The sequence below is a fragment of the Corvus cornix genome, chromosome 4 (assembly GCF_000738735.6).
Source record: "Corvus cornix cornix isolate S_Up_H32 chromosome 4, ASM73873v5, whole genome shotgun sequence".
Classification (NCBI taxonomy): Eukaryota; Metazoa; Chordata; class Aves; order Passeriformes; family Corvidae; genus Corvus; species Corvus cornix.
This window is the reverse complement of record NC_046334.1, coordinates 59935600-59952878: the sequence shown is the minus strand read 5'-3', so window position 1 is coordinate 59952878 and position 17279 is coordinate 59935600. Positions and strand designations below refer to the sequence as shown.

The 17279-nt window shown below is 39.6% G+C and overlaps 1 protein-coding gene across 3 annotated transcripts; it reads left to right on the top strand.

The window, feature by feature from the left end:
• Nucleotides 1-2969: 2969 nt before the first annotated feature.
• On the top strand, nucleotides 2970-16606 carry ZNF518B (zinc finger protein 518B). 3 transcript variants are annotated; one of them, XM_039550831.1, is made up of 2 exons: nucleotides 2970-3143; nucleotides 10617-16606. In XM_039550831.1, the coding sequence occupies exon 2, from the start codon at nucleotides 10835-10837 to the stop codon at nucleotides 14063-14065; it is 3231 nt and encodes a 1076-aa protein (XP_039406765.1). In that variant the 5' UTR covers nucleotides 2970-3143; nucleotides 10617-10834; the 3' UTR covers nucleotides 14066-16606. The 3 variants fall into 3 exon arrangements, with proteins under 3 accessions (XP_039406765.1, XP_019142788.3, XP_010400195.3); XM_019287243.3 differs by lacking the exon at nucleotides 2970-3143 and adding an exon at nucleotides 3279-3498; XM_010401893.4 differs by lacking the exon at nucleotides 2970-3143 and adding an exon at nucleotides 3279-3541.
• Nucleotides 16607-17279: the final 673 nt, after the last annotated feature.

Below are 17279 nucleotides of genomic sequence, written 5' to 3'. Positions count from 1 at the left end.
GCTTTGAACGCAAGGTTAGAAAATGCAGGGGAGGGACTGAATTTATGTAGCTGGAAAACACAGGAAGATGCAGATTGTCTCTCAAGCTTTGCATAACAAAGCTTTTTCTGGATGACATTGTTTAGTTTGGCCTTATTTAAATACTAAATAATCTATTTGCATTTGTTAGACAAAATTGCCATTCTAACCTCAGAGCTGTCTAGCTACATATATCTAAGAAAGAGAAGTAAAAGTGCTTAATCAGTGTTGAGTATCAGATAACTGATTCCATTTTACTGATGTGAAGTATACTTATTGCAGTCTGGACTTTTTCAGATACAGATAGATGAGCTGAAAAAACCTGTTGGCTAGCAAACTATTTCTCGAATTATTGTGTTAAATATTGTAATCTTGTATTTTAGGAATGTTTCTAATTTTTCTGGCTTTGAAGAAAACAATCTACTCAGTGTAGTTCACTTTTATGAAAATTTGCAACAATTGGTTCTAACCAAGAGAGACCAGGAAATAAAGTATAGGATTACAAGAGTAAATATTTATTCATGTACATGAGGTGTTCCAGCCGAACTGGGTCACCCTGAATGCGGTTTTACACAGGGTTCTTATACCCTTCAACCACTCCAGTACAATATGATTTGACTGATAACTAAGACCCACACTACTGATTTCTAATCACAGTAAATTTTTTCCAGGCAGCTGTATTTCTGCAGCATTCTTGCTGCTTGTCTATTGATCCAGATGTCCCTGGGGTCAGTTTTGCCAGATAACACTGGAAGGGTTTCAAACACATATTAGAGTGGCTAGAATTCAGGCTTTATCTGGGCTGTCCATGGGTGTCCTTTATCTTTCATGGACAGTTCTATGCTTCCAAGAAGCAAAGTCCTTATTTCCAGGGCTGGGCTGTCCTTTAGTTTGTTTTACTTGAGTATGAACAAACCCAAAGTCTCCAGTAAAATTCCACTATTTCATTCCATTTCACTGTATTATGTGAGCTAATACACAGTAACAAAGTGAATATATATTCATATTACAAACACTGACTGATATAACAGTTAGGGAAGTAAATTGTCATAACACCCTGTAATAATTTTTGCAGAATAGCTGACACCAGTCAGTAATTGCAAATTGTCCCTGGTGGATTTCATTGGATCCACACACACAGCTTCCAGCTCTAACTGCTCACAATTACAATGATCACTCATAATTTTTAGTCCTTTGTTATATCAACAGTCCTCTTTTTTTTTTTTTTCAGACAGAAGCTTACCTAGCTGTTCCTTATGTGAAAGTTGAGAGCAAAGTACCTTTGATCATCCTTTTTACCTTTCATTGAACCTTTTCCACTACTATTCTGTCTTTCCTGAGCTGAGGGAACTTAGAAACTCAAAGAGCTTTTAAAATGTGTAAAATCATGCATTTATACAGCAGTATTACACTGCTTTGTTCTCTGTTCTTTTTCAAATCTCAACATAAGGCTTACTTTTATGAACTTGATTAAGCACTGAAGTGAGATTTTCACAGAAACTTTTTCTCAGGCCAAGATTTTGCTCCTTTTGCACAGTACGAGTCAGCTTAGAGTTGATTTTTTATTTGAAGTCAGGATGTTTTTCCTAACTGTGCATCACTTTTATCTATCCAAAATCTAATCTGCCCTTTTCCTGTCTAGTTATTCAGCTGCATAATGTCCTTTTGCAGATCTTTAGTGGGATTTTGCCCTTAGGTCCCTCAATAGCTTGGTATTAGAAGGCTGTCACTTGAGTGCCCAGCTCCCTTTTCAAGTGACTTGTATGCTGAACAGGTCCAAGCAGAGATTGATACAGCAGTGCACCCATCATCTATGCTATAAGGACCACACACTCACTCCATCTTTAACCAGCTGTTCATAACAAGATACTCAGTCTTATGCCATTACTGTTTAGCTTCTTTGACAGTCTTTCTCAAAAGCCTTCTAGAAATCCCAACAGGCTCTATCAGCTAGAAGACCTTCTTCACAAGTTTAAAAATATTCAGTAAACTATGGTGTTCCAAATTGCCAATTAAGAGTGCGTTCTTACACTGCTGATCAAAAGATGTAACAGACCCTTGAGGGCAACATCTCATTTTGGAACTGAAAAATCATAGTTGAGAGGATTCTTTCCCCCCAGACCTCCTGTCTATAGCTTTCCCTTTTCTTTTTCCGTGACCTGAAGAGCCTATCCCAAAATCCAAGATCCCTGAAGATGTGTGTCCATGCCTAGACGAGATCAAGCACTCTCAAATCATTCCAGCAGAGAACAGATTGGAAAATGTAAGTTACTGGTTTTGCTTATCACACAAAATCCATACTAACAGAGCAATCAGCAACAGAGAGTTCAACTCTGAAGACATGTACCAAAAAGCTTCATTTCAAAGACCTCATCTGGCAAGACTTCTGGCCCTGCGTTAGATATGGTTTGCTTTTTAAGTGGAGTGATTTGATATTGAAGTGACATCAAAGGTACTTTATATGGCAAGGTGCAGTCAGTCAAATCCTCTTTTTCTCCCTTCAAATTTTGCTAAGAACACCTTATTTCAAAAGACATCCGGATTTCATAGCAAGGATCTGAAAATACGCAACTACTACACCATTGTAGTACTTCACTGAGCAATGCCCATGAAATGTATGCCCACACCATACTCTAGTAAAACACAACGGAATCGAGGATGTAGAGGGGTTATTGGGAACAACAGCGCATCCTTTGGCCTGTTGTGTCAGTGTGGAGGGACGGCCCGCGGCCAACAGCCCGAGGCTGCACCTCCGCACGCAGCGCAGCCCAGGGCTCTCGTCGTTCCCTCTCCCGCAGCCCGCTCCGCGGGCAGTGCCGCTCCCGCAGGGCGCTGAGGCGGGGCAGGTGCGGGCTCGGTAGAGCTCTACGCGCGGCGGGCGGGGCGGCCGTGAGGTCAGTTCCGCCGCGGCGCGGGCGGGGGCCGGGCCGGGCCGGCGGCGGGGGGCTCGCCCGCCCTCCCTGCCGGGGTAAGCGCCGCAGGGCGGGGCGGCAGCGGCCGCGCAGGACGCGGGGCGGCGCTGCGTTTCTCGTGTGTCCGGAGACAACGGGCGCGGTGGCGGCTGGCGGGGTCAGCGCCGAGGGAGGCAGCCCTTCCTTCCTCCCCCTCGTCCCGCTCCGAGCCAGGTAAGGCCCCCGGGCCCGCGGCTGCCGCCGCCGCCCTGCCCGCCCGCGCGGGACCGGGGGCCGGAGCGGGCGCGGCGGTGCTGCCCCCTGCGGGCCGGCGGCGGCACTGCGCGGCGGCGGGCGGAGGTTGCGCGGCCCGCGCAGCGCCGTCCCCGCACCGCATCCCCCGCGGCGCCGCGCTCGGGCCCCGCACACGGGCAGCGAGCGACCGAGGGAGGCCTCTCTTCTGCGGAGAGGCGGCAGCACTGACGCGTGCGTGGGCTGGATGCCCAAGAAAAGGAGATTCTTGGTGCTTGCTGTCTCGTGGACGCCATCAGGCCGCTTTGGACTCGTCTGGACTAAAGCTGTTGTCCAGGTTTGTCGTCTTGGTCATCCTCCTGAAGAAAAGGAGCTCTCGGGTTAGTAAATGTATTCATGAGCAAAATACAACATCCTGTGTTTTGTGTGCAAGTGAGGTTCTTTTGAGTATTTGGGCATAAGATTGGCTTAATTGAATTCCATATTGAATTTTGTTGCAAGACAATTTATCATTGTAAAGTGTTACATTGGACCCTTAAAATAATTTAGACGTATAAACCCATTTTCTTATAAATAAATTATCCAGTGTTATCGTAGATGTAGCCAAAGTGTTCTGCAATGTACGTTTAATTTAAAAAGTCTGGCTTATGTTTAAGAAGACTAATGGTGTTTTACAGGATTTTTCTAGCAGTCTGTTGTGCATTGTTACTGCAGTAGGTGGTTACAGTCAAGGCTCTTTTCTTGCACATACAAATAGTATGTGGCTAATTTTAGCAGGAATGAAATCTGTGGAAATCCATTTTAACACCTACATGACTGCTTTGAGATCTGGACATCAAGAGATGGATATGTGCTTTTAATGGGACTCTTCCCTCTCCCATTTTCTTCAGTGCCATACTTCCTTGCTGTGTTTCCTATAGGCCTTAGAGCTTGAGAGTAGGGTAATTCTTTATACTAGTCAGTATGCTCTGGATATACAGAAACACTTTGAAAATCGTTGTAAATTGTGTGAAATGATGGAAAGAGCAGCACAGATTAAAAAAGTTGATTATACATGTAATGATAAACAACTCTATAAACGTCTCTGAGCACTCTCTAGAATACTGCTTTTGATATGGTAGTTACTTGGGAATGCCTTGTTTAGCTTATTGCAGGAAGACCACCAAGACACCACAATGATATGACAGAAATATATATCTTTCAGATACAAATAAAGCTAGGCCTTGTTCCTAGAGCCACAGGGAAGCAGACCTCCATTTCAGTAGAATGCTGCATAGTACATACATGTACCTACCTCCATACAATGCCAAAAAACGTTAGTAGATTAGACATTTTTTCACTTATGCATTCAAAAAATAGTGATTTCCTTTCAATCAGTGTTTTGCATGACTTTATAAGTAATAAATATTTTAAATGTAATTGATTTTTTTCTGTAGAGTGAAAGAACTGTATATTTCTAATAAAAATGTGCTCTAAAAACTTGATGCATGGTCCTTGATCTTCTTACTTGTCTGCATTGTCATTCCTCGGTCATTTTGCTTTGAAAAACCTCATGTGAATTTCAGCTACAGACCAAAAACTGTTACGACTGTGTGATTAGCTGTTATTGTGAAACAAAATGTCTTTTTAAGAAGAAATACTTGTAGACAAAATTTCTTTGCTGTATTTGAATTGCTTGTTATTAATACAAGATTAATTATTTTAATTAATACAGTATGTAATACTTGAGTGAAGCACTTTGGATCTCTCCCAGTCATTAGGTCTAAAATTACTGACTAGTAATTGCCAGCTGTGTAGTTGGGTCAGTAGAACGGTTAACTCTGCTGAACAGAGATAATCGATATTAAACGGTCAGTATATGGCATATACATATATATAATTGTAAAATAAAGACGAGGTAATTTTAAGCATGCGCAGGGATTTAAATTTTTCACAGAGGCTCAAATTTTACACACTGCATCCTCCTGATGCAGTGGTGCACAGTGTCTTCCAATTCTGTTTAAATTTCTTTTTCTTAGGTATGACTTACATGGGCTTTTCAGTATCAAAGCACATCCTGATTGTTGGCTGCAGTCTGTGATCTTTGTGTGTGAGGGGTGTGTGCTTTGCTGAAGTAAGGGCTCATTTATTTGATCACATAGGCTGAATGCATCCTGCTCATCACACCCTTTTCATTGATAGCAGCATATAGTTTGAACTAAGGGAAGCTAAAGCCCTGGAATATACATATTCTTCTTTGAAATGATGAACAAATTTTCAATGTATTTGAAGTAAGTAGAAGTTTCCAGTCTGACAGTGGCCACATCAGTGGTTTGTAACCTACTGCAGTGCAAAAACCCTTGTACTGGTTGAATTTAGCATAGTCAGCCTGCAGAGGATGTTTCATCCTGTTTTCCTTTGTTTTAATGGGTCTTTGTTTTTTAACCTTTACGTACATGGGATATCCACAATTTGGAATGCCTTTTGATTTCTGTGGATCTGTTAATCTCTTGTGTCTTGAGCAGCGAAGTTCAGGATATGATAGTGTTGTGTGAAAGGCGGAAATGTTTGTTTCATTGAATGCCTGACCTTTTAATGTCACTGAATTGCAGGTGTTTGGTAGGAGTGAATGAGAAAATTTGGTTTATCTTTCTTGTGATGTCTTTTTTCCATGTGCTTCTAAGCTTTTGCATTTTTTTTTTTTCAAACTAGGGCCTCTATTTTTTAATGTTTCCTAATTCAGATACTTTATTGTATTTCTGAATATTTTAATTTTTTTTTCTGAATTCATTCCTGTAAAGACAGTGACTAGAATTGATTTTGACACTCTTAGTGTCTCTTTACTTCATTTTTAATCCATCCCGTTCCTGTGTTTGCCATTGAGGCTCCTTGTAGACTTTGAGTTCTTCCTTTAATGATGTCTTTGGATTGGTCTGTGTGCACTGCATATGATTATAACTTGAAAAATCAACTGATTATCTTTTAATTAAATCTTCTATAGCATGTTTCTGCCAACCCTTCAAATACCAAAACAAATTTTTAGGGGAATTCCTCCTCTCCCCACCTCCCCCAGTGGTAGGGAGCGAATGTGTGTAATGTTCACCTTCCTGTGTACATTGATGATCGCGGTTTTCTGAAGTAACCAGAATTTTTTTTTTTTTTTTTATTAATACAGGCATGAAATGACAGTATAATTTTGGGCTTGTTTTGTCCAAAATAAGAATAAATTTGAGCTGGTTGTATAAAAACCTGTGTTATTAACTGGTCAGTGTTCAGTGTACATGGTGAAAAACTAGCTAGGAAGACAGCAGAGATGTTACTTCGGCATCAACTGGTTATTTAGTTCTTTTTTTACCTTTCACTGGGTCTGGCTGGGATGGAGTTAAATTTCTTGAAAGCAGCCTGTACAGTGCTGTGTTTTGGATCTGAGGCTAAAACAGTGTTGATAACATGCTGGTGTTTCGGTTGTTGCTGAACAATGTTTGCACAATGTCAGGGTTTTCTTCCCCCTTCCCCCACCTCACTCTAGTGAGTAGGCATGGGGTGGGCAAGAGATTGGGAGGGCACAAAGCTGGGACAGCTGACCAGAATTGGTCTGGAGGATAGTCCACATCATACATATGTTATGCTCAGCCAAGAAATCTGGAAGTAGTGGAAGAAGGTCAGAGGGGGTTGCCTTCCAGGCTGCCTGCTGCTCACAGGCTGGCTGGGCATTGGTTTGCTTGTGGAAGGTGGTGAGTGATTTCCCTTATGTCACCTCCGTGCTTTTTTCCTTCTGTTAAACTGCCTTTGTCCTGACTCATAAACTTTCTTGTGCTTCTTCTCTACTTCACTCCCCATGCTACTCAGGGAGGGGAGGGTGGGACACCAGCAAGCGGCTCTGTGACTGCTTGGCTGCTGCCTGGGTTCAACCTTTTGCACATGTGAAGCACAGGCACACACCAACACCTGAAACCTGCATTCTAGCAACATGGTATTTGTCACAGGTCTGCATGAAAGCATGGTTTTGGACTTAAACCACGGCAAACCTAGTTGTTTCCACTTTCCTACATACAGCTGTTGGAATTAGGAAAATTTGGAAGGATTGCTAGCCTGTTCTTTGAATTACCTCTGTTAAATTTTTCTGGCATGGTCTTGGACTGAGAAGCCCAGGACTGTTAAATTGAAGTGTTCTGAAAGTGTTGGACTGTGTTTCTTGCCCTTTAAAGGTTGTGGATTCTTTTTCGTGTTCTCCCATAAGGTGAAATTTACAGAGTTTAAAAAAATATAAGAAAATTCTCTGGGTTTATAATACTTTTTTCTGTGGTCAAGGATGTTGATGGCATAAATTCTCTATACTTAGCTTTCAGTCAGTTCACATGGAGGGCAGTTGCAGTATTAATGGATAGATGTTAACAGCAGAAAAGGGCAAATACTGATCTAGCTTCACCCCTTCTTTTCAAATGCCGTATTAGATCTTTCTTAAAGCTGTATAGAAATGCATAAAGCATCTTTGGTTCTGGATCTTGAGCTTATCAAGATCTCTTACCATCTCTCTCCTGAAACAAAACAGTGGATCTCCTGAATGTAGGCCTACCACCACACTTGTGTGTCAGTACGTTCATCTTAAGTCTAGAAAGTGTTGTAGTAGCCAGGAAGGGGTTTTCCAGCTGAACTACCACAAATGTTTTGCTTTTCTTTCCTCTTTAGAATCAGGGTAATAGAGCACCTAATGTAATCCACATTAGAATTGCTTAAAGAAAATTCTCCAGATCACGATACAGCAGTCATATATACTTTCCTCCTTCCTGCAAGGCTGCCATTGATTTTTTTTCTGCATTGTGTATATTTTCACAGCTGTCCGCGTTGCAATGAGACGAGATTACTACAGTCCTAGAACTACCCACTAAGGAATTTTAGTGTACAGCCATCCATCTGCTTAAGAGTGAAAAGCTTGTTATGTTGTCCCTAACCAGTTTTCTAACATTTTTTTACTGTTTGTGGTTACATCTGTATACTTTGAAGAGCCCTATCTTTAGGGCAGCATTCCTATAGCAGTTAGGGATATTGATGGAGCACAAGGGAGATCATGGAATCACTGAGTGGTTTGTGTTGCAAGAGACCTTAAAGGTCATGTTGTTCAACCTGCTGACATGGGAAGGAACACTTTCCACTAGACCAGGTTACTCAGGGTTCCATCCCTTGAACGGGGCTCGGCCTTGAACACTGCCAGGGATGGGGCATCCACAACTTCTCTGTGCAGCCTGTTCCAGTGCCTCCTCACCACCCTCACAGTAATGAATTTCTTCCTAATATCTAATTTAAATCTACCCTTCTTCAGCTTGAAGCCATTTCCTGTTGTCTTATCACTGCATGTCCTTGTGAAAAGTCCCTCTCCAGTGTTCTTGAAAGCTCCCTCTCAGTACTGGAAGGTGCTATAAGGTCTCTGTGAAGCCCCATCTTTAGGCTGAACAACCCCAACTCTCTCAGCCTGTCCTCATAGGAGAGGTGCTCCAGCCCTGTGATCAGCTTCGAATGGGTCCAGAGGAGAGCCATGAAACATCTTCTTTGTGTTGGGGGCCCCAGGGCTGGATGCAGCAGCACTCCAGGTGGGGTCTCAAAAGAGCAGAGTAGAGGGGCCGAATTGCCTCCCTCAACCTGCTGTCTACTCTGCTTTTGATGCAGTGCAGGATATGGTCGCTGTGACCACATAAGATGCAGAAAAACTGTCTTGGATCAGATGTTTAGTCCTCTCAAGCTATTGGGGAGATCACAGAATTATTTAGGCTGGAAAAGACCTACAAGATCATCAAGCCCAACCTGTAACCCAGCCAAGCCAACCACTAAACCATATCCTTAAGTGCCGAGCCTGCATGTCTTTTTATATCTCCACGGATGGTAACTCCACCACTTCCGTAGGCAACCTGTTCCAATTCTTAACAACCCTTTCAGTGAAGAAATTTTTCTTAATATTCAATCTGAATGTCCCCTGGTGCAACTTGTGGCATTTTCCTCTCTTTCTGTCACTTGAGAAGAGGCTAACACCCACCTGGCTACAGCCTCCTTTCAGGTAGTTACAGAGAGCAATAAGGTCTCTCCTGAGCCTCCTTTTCTCCAGGCTCCACATCTCCCGCTCCCTCAGCCACTCCTCATAAGATTTACTCTCTAGACCTTTCACCAGCTCCGTTGCCCTTCTCTGGACTAACTCGAGCACCTCAATTGTCTTCCCAGTACCATAGTTTAATTTCTTGATGAATGTAAGGTTATTGTGATAGGAAGCTGCTTGAGTGAACTCAGCACTATGCTTTTTGGAGTCTAAATCAGGCCCTGGTCTCTATAGGTAGAGTTGGTGAGGATCTGAATTTCAGAAGCAGAAGCCTTTTGTTGGGTGTATTGAAAAATGGAAGTAACCTCATGCAATCAAGTCTGTTTGTGATTGCAAGTGTGTGCAAGAGTATGTCCATAACTAGTGATGCTAGAATAAGAAAGGTGTTGACTGGACTTCATGTATGTCTCAAAAGCATAATTTGGTTGTTTATTTTCCAAATAATAGTGGTCTCATAGTCTTGACAAAAGCTTAAAGGCTGAGATCTTCTTCCTGTTAAATATAATAGAGAGAGTGCTGGAACCCGTGGACCAAATATATTGCATATGTTAATGTGATGTTTTATAGTGATACTACTGATCTCCCTCTTCCTTATGTTGCATTGTTTATTTTGCTTGATTGACATTCTGTTTTATTAGGATGAAGTGAATTATTTATGTGCTTGTCCACATACATAGAAGCTATTACACTGTGATATTAATAGAAGAGAAAGTAATTAATTTTGCTGCCACAGATTGTTTTGACTTCATTACTTTGAGAACATGTGAAGCATAAATCACATCTTGTTATGAATTAATGTTCAAGACTGTTTGTATCTGAAATGTTGGCATTGATTAGAAAAGAACTTCCTTCTGTATGTCAGGAATTTCCGTGCTAACTTAAAAATTCTTTTATTTAAGAACAAACAAATAGTTCTGTGTTTCTAGTAACCATTGTATCCACAGTCTGTTTCCCTGCTATTCACATATGAATGGCACTTGCAGTGTTTCATGTTATCTTGTCCTGAGTAGAGGGCTATATTTGAACTGAAATCATACTCTGCTGCTCAGTACTGTTATCAAGTATCTTGTTTGGCTTATAAATATCTTCCTTAAGTGTAAAATTTTTCATGACATGGGAGAAATATCATGAACTCTTTAGGTTTCGATGCATAGCAGGTAATTATATGAATTTGGAAACATATTGAATGAGAGCAAATGTTAAAGGATTATTTGATTTGGTATGTTTTAGAGTTATTGATTGTATGTGCAGAATACAATCAGTGGTATATTAACAGTAGACTTGCACTCTGTAGTTCAGCTGTAGTCCACTAATAGTTCAATTATTAGTTCATTGTATTTCAATGATCAGTGAATTGTAACTGACTTAATCTTCTGCTTTTTATTCTTTAGTGCTGCAAGTTGATTGACTAAGAACATGGACTATAACACAGATGCAGTTGCTTGAACATCATTTCTTCCAAAGCTTATATTCTGCAGATTGGTGGCCTGAATGATTGGTTGGTTGATTGATTGATTGATAAGCAACATACACAAGACTAATACCAAGAAAACATTCTGTCTGTTGCTGCTGTGTTTAATGAAACTGGTGCAGAGTTGCTTCTTCTGAAATGCAGTTGAAAAAAATGAGGGAAATTTTACCAAGATTGTACCCGGGCCAAATTAACGATGAAAATAATTCCTTAACTACATTGCCAAAGCAATCTTCTGATGATAAAACAAATCCATCAAAAGGGGCAGATGACCAAAACTGCTGTTACCAAGGAACTGAGGCTGAGAACAGTAAGTTGTCACTGATAAGCTGTATAAAATGCAGAAGTGTTCAGAAAATTTCAGTGCAAGATATAGAAAAGCATAAGAAGCTTGAGTGGACTGAAGACAAAAATTTCATCTGCAAGAAGTGCAGTCATATTAAACCACCAGCTTTCGATTTTGTTCCTGAGGGTGCCAATGCTGCAAACTATGAAAAACATGAAAGAAAAACCCCTAGTAAAACCCAGAAAACATTTAAAGTAAAAAATTTTCTGCCAGGTAAATACTACTGTGATAAATGCAGATTTTCAACAAAGGATCCTTTACAGTATAAAAAGCATGTAGGGCAACATGAGGAAATTAAGTTTCTTTGTTCCCACTGTAGTTATGTATCCTACACCAAAGGAGAATTCCAGAGACATTTGGTGAAACACACTGGAACTTTTCCATATCAGTGTGAATACTGTGAATATGGTGCTGTTAGGCATGACTATATAGTTAAACATACGAGAAGAGTACATGAAACACCCAGAAAACGGCTGTCAAATACTCTCATAAACCACAAGCAAAAGAAGCAGAGTCAAAGCACTTTATGTAAAAAGCAGAAATACAATAAAATTCCTTTCCAGGATGAACTTTCAAATTTGTCTTCAAATATGGTTTGTGAGATTCCAGGTAAACCAACTAAAACAGTCTGCTCGTCTCAAAATGTAGAATGCAGCATAAACACATCATCAGTCCAGGATAAGACAACATTGGAGCCATCTGAAATGAGTGTATGTGAGAATCAAAGTGTGGAGGTTGAGGTTTATTCCCCAAAAACAGAGCCTTTACAACCTGGGATGCCTTTAACAGTAATTGCACCATCTGAACTTGTAGTTCCTTCTAACTGTTTAGCTCAGATAGTAGAGCTTAAAATAGTGAATGGAGCACAACAGCTGGTTCTTAAACTAATTCCTATGAAAGAAACAACTTATAAGTCTGTGAACTGTGCTGAAGAAGAACTTGAGAATCAAGGTACAGAACGGTCTGCAGAAATAAAAAAAACATCTGTGTCTCAAAATGAGTTACTTACCATGGAAGTGAATGTAAACAAATTATCCAGTGTTAGTAACCAGCTTAATGTGGATAGTACATATGACAAGAATTCTGAATGTTTTTGTTCTTCTTATTCTCAACTCTCAGACTGTAGCTCTGTATCTATACAGAGGGAAGACACATCAAAATTATGCTTTCATTTGGTGAAAGGTATTGATGTCCATTCAGGTGTTATAGAACTTTGTTCTCCATCTCTGGTGATGAACAGTACTGAAAAAAAAAGTGATCTTAAATCCTCAAGGGGGAAAGTAGATGGAAAAAATAATTTACATTGTGATCTGTATTGTTATGAAGAAGGTCAGGATATATACCGTCCAAAATATGCTTCTGTTTCTGAAGGTAAAAGTTCCAAGAACATTTCAGTAGAAGCTGCTCAGGAGGGCAAAAATTTTTCTGCAGTCCATAAAGAAAAGGATACACTGTCTGTGAAGAGGGTTGACAAAGAATGTAGGAGTCTACCAGTCAGCTCTACCGAAGCACATTTAGCTGGAAAGGGTTTTCATAAAAAACCTGTTACATCTTCTGAGGCAGGAAAAAACTTTCATGTTACTAAAACTCCACCTTTTGAGGATATAACTTTCGGCTTTAGCAAAGTAAAGAGAGATGAAACGATAAGTCAAAAGAATAGTCGTCTTCTGGAATCACTAGAGCTACAGAAGATGGAAAATAAAGGCAAACCTTTTGAAGGACCTGTTATTTCATCTGTATTTTCCCTTAGCTCTGGGGCTGAAAATGTTCCAGAGGATGTCAGATGGGATGACACAACACGCAGGAAGAAATCAGCAACATTGCTGTGTAGAAAGATTGCTCAGCTCATGTCTGCTGCTGAACCTAACATGAAATCCTTGAGATGTCAAGCTTCTAATAAAAAGTTGCTTTTGCCTCAAGAAAGTTCAGCAAGCTCTGAGAGAGTTGTTTGTGCCACTGAAGTGGAACAACCTGCGAATTTGTCTCCAGTGCCTGGTGGAAGAAGTGTGATCAGTAGTGAACAACACAGTGAAGATCAGCTCTTTACATTTGCAAGAACTTCTAAAAACAGGGTAACTAAAAATTCCCATGTTGCTTCCCCAGTGTTTATCCCCAAAGGGACAATGCTGAGAGTGCTGAATGCTACTAGCAGTCAAAGCTCATACGGAATAGAAAACAGGAGTGAAATATCAGCTCCTGTGCATTGCAATGAAATGTTTCTGCCTCGCCCAGTCCCTGTCAGTGTTTCTGAGACACTTAGCAGTAATATCCCATGTTTGCCTAATCAGAGCGAGCCAAATGCTGAGTCCCGAACTATATCACTCAGGCAAAGACCAAAGCGAGAGGCAAGTGTTAAAAATAACAGCAAGCAAACTGCTGCACCATTTCAGAAAAGCAGTGATGTCAGCAAGCAAAGCAAGCCCTATTCAAAAAGTCAACTAGGTCCCAAAAATAAGGCAAAACAAGCAAACTTCAGAGAACTTCCTAAGAGGAAAACAAGAGCTCAGTCGGAAACCACTTCAAGTTCTGATATGTCGTGCCTGTTGACAGCAAGGCGTCTGCGACTTGTTCCTCTGAAAACAAATCAGTTGATAAAATGCCCTCGTCGTAACCAGCCAGTTGTGGTACTAAACCATCCTGATGTTGATTCACCAGAGATAATTAATGTCATGAAGACTATCAACAAGTATAAAGGTCAAGTCCTGAAAGTAGTTCTGTCAGAAAGGACAAGTAGTTGTCTTGGTGTCAAACGTTATCGAAAGCGTCTTACTCTTCAGAATGTTGAGATGGGAAACCAAGCAAAAAAGCAGAGTATGCTAAAAATGAAGCTAAAAAAGACCCATAAAAACAACTACCAAGTGGTGGAAAGTTCACCAGCTGAAGCACTTCAGTGTCTGTTTAAGTGTTGGTTTTGTGGAAGAGTATATATGGACCAAGAAGAATGGATAAGTCATGGACAGAGGCACTTAATAGAGGCAACCAAGGGTTGGGATGTTCTTTCTCTTCAAGCAAAAAGACATTAAGTGAGAGACTAGGGGAGGTTTCTCTTCTTGTTTTTCTAGTGAGTGCCACTAACTTGCTTGGAATGGAGGATTGAAATAACTGCTTTATTTTGCCAAAAATCCTCTACTGTTAGCAAAGTGAAGAAGAGAGTAGAGGTACAGAGAGAAGTTGATAGTGAGGATTAAGCACTACTTTGCACTCTTGTGTTTGAAATTTATACTGGAGGTCAGCTTCATCTGTTCCATAGGAGAAATTTGAAGATTTGCTATGCAAACATCTTTCTCGTTACCTTAGGATACTGTGCTTTATGTGGTTTGTGCTAGGTCTGTATGGATTAAAGTCTTAGATGATGAGATCTTTGTAAATTTAGCAGGATTTAGTTTGCTTTATTACGGCATGGTGTTTCAGAGATCGAACACATCTGTATGGAAATGCACCTTTGGTCCTCCATGGACAGCACGTGTATGTCATAGGGTCTAGTGGCAAATTAAGCACTACGCATAAAAAGTAAAATTTAAATGCAAGTGCTCTGTTTCAGTGAAATGAAAACACTTCTGCTGACTTCAGAGGAGATAGAAGGGTGTAAATGAAAATGTATGGAATCAGTTACTCCCGCTAGGGCAGATAGCACTAAAAAATTTAATTTTATTTAGTACTTAGTCTTTACCTAGACTATGTTGTGTAGATGTGAGGCAGCAGAACACTGTCAGGATTCTGTATCATCAAGCCAGATACCATCAGGCTTGGGCTGATAGTGAAAAGCACTTCTCTTTATGGCCTCAAGGCTGTTCTGAAATGGTCTTAGCCAAACATAAACCCTCTACCACCTTGTGTGTGATAGAAGCATTTACAGAACTCAGTATTTGGTTAGAACTCTAGTTGGTGAGCTTATTTACAGGGGAACTTGCTGAAGGTGAAGACTTTTCAAAATGAAAAGCCATGTTGCACAGCTTTTACATTGACAGTGTTGAACTAGATTTTCAGTGCAATCTTTCATCATGCTTAAGAATTTAGATGTTGTTACAATTTATTTTTTGTAGGCCTCAAATTGATACAAGCATGTGCCTAGTTACAGATTATGTCTGATGTGTACTTCAGTGCAGTGTAAACATTGCTCAGTTGCTTAAACACTTCTCTAAATCAGGGCCAAATTACAGTTTTTAGTACAAAAGAGGGATGGATGACACTGAAGTTACTGTTTTGTATGTGAGCTATGGATGTTTCTCTTCATCTTGTCAATTTTAAATCATTTTAGTATCATATAGAATGAAGTATATTGAAGCACATACAATTAAAAAAATGTGTTACAGTTTTAGAAATATGAAAATCAGTACTGACTCTAATGCTGGATGTGTGTTCTATGTTTGAACTGGGACTTCTCTGGTAAACTGGTGGTCCCTAACTCTATTCACTGATGGTGCATTTTTGTAAACAGTTTAGCTGGAAATATTTTTTTATATACTCCAGCAGATTATACATTGTTTTGATAAAATATTTATCATATCTACATTGAAATGTAAATATTTTAAAACTACACCTGACTGAAGTTTATTTTCAAAACCACTTATTGCTTTCCCATAACTTTGCAATACAGTGTTAAAAACCTTCAGATAGTTGGTGCTTTAAGTCAGATCTTTTTCGTCATGTACGCATGGAAAATTTTTATATCATTTGTATCAGACTAGTCTATTCCACAGAACAAATTTTGTTTTTCCTGTTTTGTCAATAATAAGGAAATGACAGTTCTCATTTTGTATTCAAATGGAATTATATTTTTTTAGATGGGTACACTAGAGGGTTTTTTTTTTCACTTCATATACTTTGATGCCAAACCTAACAGTGCTATTTGCATTTTCAATGGTGAAAATAGTTTCCATTTTAAAATTCTGGTATATCATATACAATAAATACTGAAAATACGAAAAAACCCATGGTTAGCATTCCTCCTTTGTTTTAATTCCTTTGGTCCAGGTTACTGATTGAATTAATTTTGTTTCTGTAGAAGCTACCAAATAAATAGTTTTGAATTTCCTTTGTAAGAGTTGTCATTGGCAAAATCAGAACATTGCTCATGAAAGCTGTGCTGGGGGAGGGATGGGGGAGGTCTTGCTGCTCAGCTTTATAAACTCTGGGTGGTTTAAGTATACTAGCAATGCTTGTCTTCTGTAAGCAAGTTTACTGTTTACTTTAGTAAACATCTGCAAAGCTCTGTATGTCACTGCCATAATCCGTTATTTAAATTGTTAAGACTTGGGGCTTTTACGGTTTTTAATTTATAATTTTTTTTTGGTTTCAACATGAAAACCTTTTGTAAGTTAAATTGTATTGTGGTTATGAAATTTTGTTAAAGCAGATTATGTCATGCTTTTTTTATGAGCTCTGCTAAATTCTACTTTTTTTTTAGCAGCTTCTGTTTTATTACTTTTATTCTTATTGGATAAAATTATAATAGAAATCCTTCACGTTTAACAGTCTCATCAGTTTGAGAGAAATAATTTACAGTGGATGTTTTCTTCCCTTTTGATGCAGCATTGAGAAATAAAAAGGTTGCAAGAAAATAACAATCAACTGCTAAATTTTTTTAGAGCTAGTTTGTGCCACTACATAGTATGTCATAAATTGGGTTGGAATGTTGTGGTTTTGGGCTTGAGTGGTTTTATTCTTCTTGTTTCTATTCTATAAGGATAAAGTAACTGAGGTTTCTTTTTTCCTATACTACATTTACCTAGTCAAGCTTCTGAGTGTGCTTAGGAAGATCATTGATGCTGTGCAGAAAAAATCCCTTTATGTACATACGGAATTGTAGTTTTCCTTTATAAACGTACCAAATTTAGCTAGGCTTCCAAAACTCAAATTGTATGAATAAGTATTTCTGTGTTTTTTTCCTAGAAAAATATTCACATTTTTATGTTCTTTGCTCATACACACTGGAGCATGTTTTCTTGCTGATTTTGAAATACATCTATGCTTCCTACTGATGATTTTTATCTCTACATTTGCACATGGTATGAATTCAAAGTGACTGTTTGCATAATGGTTCTATTATGTAAATGTTTGAAGGCTCAGGTATGGAATACAAGTATCTGCTTAAGCTAAAGAATGAGTGCTCTTTGAGTAATAGAATTTACATAATTACAACTAGCTTTATAATGTCCAATGCCTATAAGCATCAGCTGACACTAACTCCAGTGGCAGCTGAGCACAACTTGTTGAGCAAACATATGCACACCACAT

Coding starts and splice junctions, on each gene's coding strand:
- ZNF518B (XM_039550831.1), top strand. CDS start 10,835: ATGCAGTTGAAAAAAATGAGGGAAATTTTACCAAGATTGTACCCGGGC.